The sequence below is a fragment of the Herpailurus yagouaroundi genome, unplaced genomic scaffold, assembly GCF_014898765.1.
Source record: "Herpailurus yagouaroundi ecotype Mexico unplaced genomic scaffold, PumYag 220, whole genome shotgun sequence".
Taxonomy (NCBI): domain Eukaryota; kingdom Metazoa; phylum Chordata; class Mammalia; order Carnivora; family Felidae; genus Herpailurus; species Herpailurus yagouaroundi.
In genome coordinates, this window is record NW_024412451.1 from 4,573,754 (window position 1) to 4,578,796 (window position 5,043).

Consider the following 5,043-nt stretch of genomic DNA (forward strand, 5'->3'; position numbering starts at 1 on the left):
GGCCAGGAAGGCAGGGAGAGGGCCAGGAAAGAGGGTACTGAGGCCAGGGACGGGCAGGGGCTTGGCCTGGAGGGCATGGGCTCCAGAGGTCGCGGTAGAAGGACGGAGCCATCCGGTGACAGGAGGGGCAGGAGAAGGGTAGGAGTCGTTAGTGAGAGGTGGGCCGGGGAAGGTAGTCAGGGAAGGGGCAGAGCTAGCCGGCGAGGAGCCAGGCCAGGAAGGTGGCAGGGCCTACGCTGTGGACTAAAGGGGCAGGGCCTAGACAAGGAGACAGTCGCGGAATGGGGGTTGGGCAGGGGCATGCCCCAGTTGTAAAGTGTGGAAAGAGAGAATCCGGAGGGTGGGCCTGCGAGGATGAAGGGCCACCAGAGAGGCAGGCCCAGCCGAAATGAAAGATCAAACCCAGGACCCTGCAGGGGAGAGGGGGCGGCGGCTGGAGCTGGCTGCGGCCCCGCAAAGAGGCCTGCACCCCGAGGGCACAGGGGGACCAGCTGGAGCGGACTTCTGGTAGGAAAGGACAGAACTGGACCAAGTCTGGTGTGCGGACTGACAAGGAGAAGGGATCCGCTAAGAGGAGGAGCCTGAGAAGGGGCGGGGCCTGTTCAGGGGTGGAGCCAGCGGAACAGAGGTGGCATTTGCCGTGGATGGGGCCATCTGAGTGGGCGGAGCCTAAGTCCCCAGCAGGTCCCTGCTGAGAGGGCCGGTGGCCTTGTGACCAGGTCAGAATTACATCCTGGGATTCGTAGCTCTCTCCTGACCAGAGCATTGTGGGAAGGGCCTCTGTCCAACTTTCTTCTCTGAGACAGGAGTTGCCCAGAGATCTGCAGGCAGATCCCCTTCGAGGTGATTTCTTATTACGGCGTGGCTGCCACCTTTGTCGCCTACCGAGGGATGTGGTTCCTCCTGCCTCCATTGCCCCTGATAAGTGTGGGCCTCTCTGTTTACGGCCACCCGGGACCTGGGACCCTGCTCAGCGCCCTCTCGTTGCCTTCTGGGAAATGTAGTCCCTTCAGTATCTCTGGATGGAAGAAGGAGTGGTCCTCGCAGGGCCATCATGCCTCCACTGAATGCCGGGACCGTGATCCCCTCAGCACATCTCCACTTGCCAAGGATGAGGCCCTCTCGGGATTCTCGTTGCACGCTGGGGGGCCTCATCCCCTCAGGACAACCGCCCAAGTCTCCTACCCATATAACCACAGGCACACGCCTGGGAAGAAAGTCCGCTTCTTGTCACTGAGGACTGACTCTGTGCCAGGGCTGTTTTAGCTTCTGGGGAAGACAGTTATGAAAGGAAAAAAAAAAAAAGATACGCCCCCTGCTGTCTTATGTAGTTTGCATTCTAATGGGGAGACAGAAAGCAAATAGCAGATGCCAAAATCTGTCCTGGAGGAAAGGTAATGACTGAGGATGGGGCTCCATTCAGTAGATGGCAATCAGGGGAGGCCTCCCTGAGGAGGTGATAACCGAGCTGGACCTGACGAATGAGGAGCGGTACATCCAGCGTGAAGGAGCTGGGGGAAAGTGTGCCAGAGAGAGAGAGAGAGAGAGAGAGAGAGAGAGAGAGAAGCCAGCTACGGGCCAAGCCCTCCAAGCTGGAAGGAACTTGATGTGTTTGAGGAAGAACAAAGAGGTGGGGGGTGGTGGGGAGATGGGGGGTCAGAGAGGCCTGTTTGCGCAGGGCCTGTGGACCACAGTGAGGACTTTGGCTTTGACTAGAAGGTAGAATTATTGGAAGGTGTTCAACCCAGAAGGGATTTGATCCAACTGGTATTTTGACAAGATTGACTCTGTCTGGCTGCTGGATGGAGAATGGACTGGAAGATTGGGGGGAAAAAAAAGTGTTAGCAGAGAGGGGTCAGGAAGCTGTTATAGTTGTCTAAGCCAGAACGTGGCCAACGAGGGTTGTGATAAGGCGGCAGACCAGAACATCGGTGGAAGAACAGATGACTGGGGTTATGTTTTGAACGGAGAGCCGAGAAGACTGGAACATGGCCTGGATCGGGCAGGAGAGAAAGAGAAGGAAAGGAGAATTTAGCTTTGGGACCTGAGCCTCTGGGTGAATAAGGATAGGAAGAGAGGGAACGAGTTTGAGGCCAGGGGGAAAGAGCAAGAATTCTGGTGTTGACATGCTAATTTTGAGATGCCTCTGGGAAAGCGAAGAGGAGAGGTTGAGAAGAAAGGGGGCTAGGTCCGTCTGAAGGCCACGAGAGAGGTGGTAACTGTATAGGAGCCAGCAACGTTCCGTCCCGGGTGGTAGAACTTTCTGCGGTGATGAAGATGGTCTATATCTGCCCGGTCCAGTCTGACGGCCGCTAGCCCTGTGTGCTCTTGAGAGCTTGACGTGTGGTTAGTGCAGCCAAGGCGCTAAATGTTACTTAACTTCAATTAATTTAAATGGGCAGCAGCTATCATATTGGACAGCACGGGAGGCAGTTTTTTGGTTCTTTTTTCTTCTTTTTCCAGTGTTTAGTTTTGAGAGCGCGCGCGCGCGCGCGCGCGCGCGCCAGAATCCAAAGCAGGCTCCAGGCTCTGAGCCTGAGGCGGGGCCTGAACTCACGGAACTGTAAGATCATGACCTGAGCCAAACAACCGCCTGAGCCACCCAGGCGCCCTATGGAGACAGTATTTAAATGCGCGGGTCTGGATGAGATCGCCAGGGAGGGAGGACGAAGGGAAAAAGAGGAGACTAGGGCACTACTGCATTTAGAATACTGAGGAACTGTCCAACAAAGGAACAAGTCGTGGAGGTAGCAGGCAAAAATCAGAGAAGGGCAAATCCACCCAGCAAAGCTGCTTCCCGCTGGGAGTGACGGTACCTTCGGCACCCTCGTTGCATGCTGGGAGATGTAGTCCCTCTCGGTGGAGGCTGGGGACTGTAGTTCCCTCCCTGGATGCTGGGCGTGTCCTAGGGTGATGTGAGCTGCTGTAACAGATAAACCCCCACGTCTCGGTGGCTCAGCCCCATAGAAGGCTGTTTCTCACGCGTATAAAACTCAAACAGGTGTTCCTGACCGCAGGGGGCTCTCCTCCAAGGGATGTCTCAGGGACTCAGGCTCCTCCCTCTTGCGGCTCTGTAATCCCCGAGGACCTCAGAGCTCTCTGCTGGGGCCTCTGCCCCGGTGCTCAGGCAGGGAGGAGAGTCAGGTGCACGGGGAGGCGAGAGAGCTTTGACGGATAGGCCTAGAACTCAGTCGCGAGGCGACACCTACCCCAGGCCTAGCTCTGTGCTTCAGCAAGACAGGCAGAGGGGTCTGGTGAAGAGCTAGGCCACCGGGGTGCCCTTGTCAGCTGCCGGGAGATGAGATCCCTCTTGACCACTGGGAACCGAAGGCCCCTCAGGGACTGCTGGGAGCTGTGGCCTCCGCACGTCACGGGGCCTGACACCCCCCCTCCTCCCCGCGCAGGAGAAGGGCTCCACCTTCCTGCAGCTGGGCTCGTCCACAGAGCAGCAGCTCCAGGTAATTTTCGAGGTGCTGGAGGAGTACGACTGGACGTCCTTCGCAGCGGTGACCACGCGCGCCCCCGGCCACCGGGCCTTCCTGTCCTACATCGAGGTGCTGACGGATGGCAGCATGGTGGGCTGGGAGCACCGCGGGGCCCTGACGCTCGACCCCGGAGCGGGCGAGGCCGTGCTGGGTGCCCAGCTCCGCAGCGTCAGCGCCCAGATCCGCCTGCTCTTCTGCGCCCGCGAAGAGGCCGAGCCGGTGTTCCGGGCCGCGGAGGAGGCGGGCCTCACCGGGCCTGGCTACGTGTGGTTCATGGTGGGGCCCCAGCTGGCTGGAGGCGGCGGCTCGGGCGCCCCGGGCGAGCCCCCTCTGCTGCCAGGAGGCGCCCCACTGCCCGCCGGGCTGTTTGCAGTGCGCTCGGCCGGCTGGCGGGACGACCTGGCCCGGCGTGTGGCGGCCGGCGTGGCGGTGGTGGCCAGAGGCGCCCAGGCTCTGCTGCGTGACTACGGCTTCCTGCCCGAACTCGGCCACGACTGTCGTGCCCAGAACCGCACCCACCGCGGGGAGAGTCTACACAGGTGAGCGGGGGTTGCCTTAGGAGGGCTGTGGGAAGCCTCTAGGGCCGGACTACCCGCTCGCCGGCGGAGCAGCCTGGGACGGGTCGCGGCCCCTCTCAGAGCCCCGGTGTTCTCTTCTGTAAAGTGGACACAGTGGGGTCTCCTTCCTGGGGTTACACTAGGTAACTTGGAAAAGAAACACCCAAGACACAGTGAGTGTGTGATTACAACAGTTCGCGATTTTCAGACGATTGTTTGTTTGTTTCACAGTGTAATGTCTCTGAAATCAATATATGCCTGACGATTGACGGCTTCTCGCCGTTTAATTGGCAGTGCGTTTTTCTTTCCTTGTGGTACATAGAAATAATGATACATCTTAAGGATTTATTTATTTTTGGGAGAGAGCGCGCGAGCGGGGAAGGGGCAGAGAGGAGGGGTGGGGACAGAAGAGCTGAAGCAGGCTCTGCACGGAGAGCAGCCAGCCCGAGGCGGGGGCTCGAACTCACGAACCGTGGCAATCGTGTGGCGATCGGCCTGGGCCGGAGTTGGACGCTCAACCGACCGAGCCACTCAGGCGCCCCGAGTTACATCTTCTACTTGCGGGCACCTCAGATGTGGTGAAATGCATCCAGAGTATAAGCTGGATTTCAGTAACCAAATGGCCCCAACAATTCAGTGCCCCAAACGAGGTACAAGTTGTTCTGTCGATCCGGAAATGAGGGGCACCTGGCTGGTTCAGGCGGTAAAGAGTGCGACTCTCCACCTCTGGGTTGTAGGTTCGAGCCCCACGTGGGGAGTAGAGATCACTTAAAAATAAAATCTTAAAGGGGCGCCTGGGTGGCGGTTAGGAGTCCGATTTCGGCTCAGGTCATGATGTCACGGTCCGTGGGTTCAAGCCCCCGCATCTGGCTCTGTGCTAACAGCTCAGAGCCTGGAGCCTGCTTCGGATTCTGCGTCTCCCTCTCCCTCTGCCCCTCCCCCGCTCAGACTCTGTGTGTGTGTGTGTGTGTGTGTGTGTGTGTGTGTGTGTGTGTGTGTGT

General features: G+C 58.8%; 1 protein-coding gene across 1 annotated transcript in view; it reads left to right on the forward strand.

The window, feature by feature from the left end:
- Positions 1-3,314: 3,314 nt before the first annotated feature.
- Positions 3,315-5,043, forward strand: part of GRIN2D (glutamate ionotropic receptor NMDA type subunit 2D) — a gene marked incomplete at its 5' end in the record, with an annotated part of 28,633 nt that continues 26,904 nt past the window's right edge. Inside the window, one exon of the mRNA XM_040457936.1 lies at positions 3,315-4,024. Coding sequence (XP_040313870.1) covers positions 3,315-4,024 — 710 coding nt within the window. The remainder of the gene's footprint in view (positions 4,025-5,043) is intronic.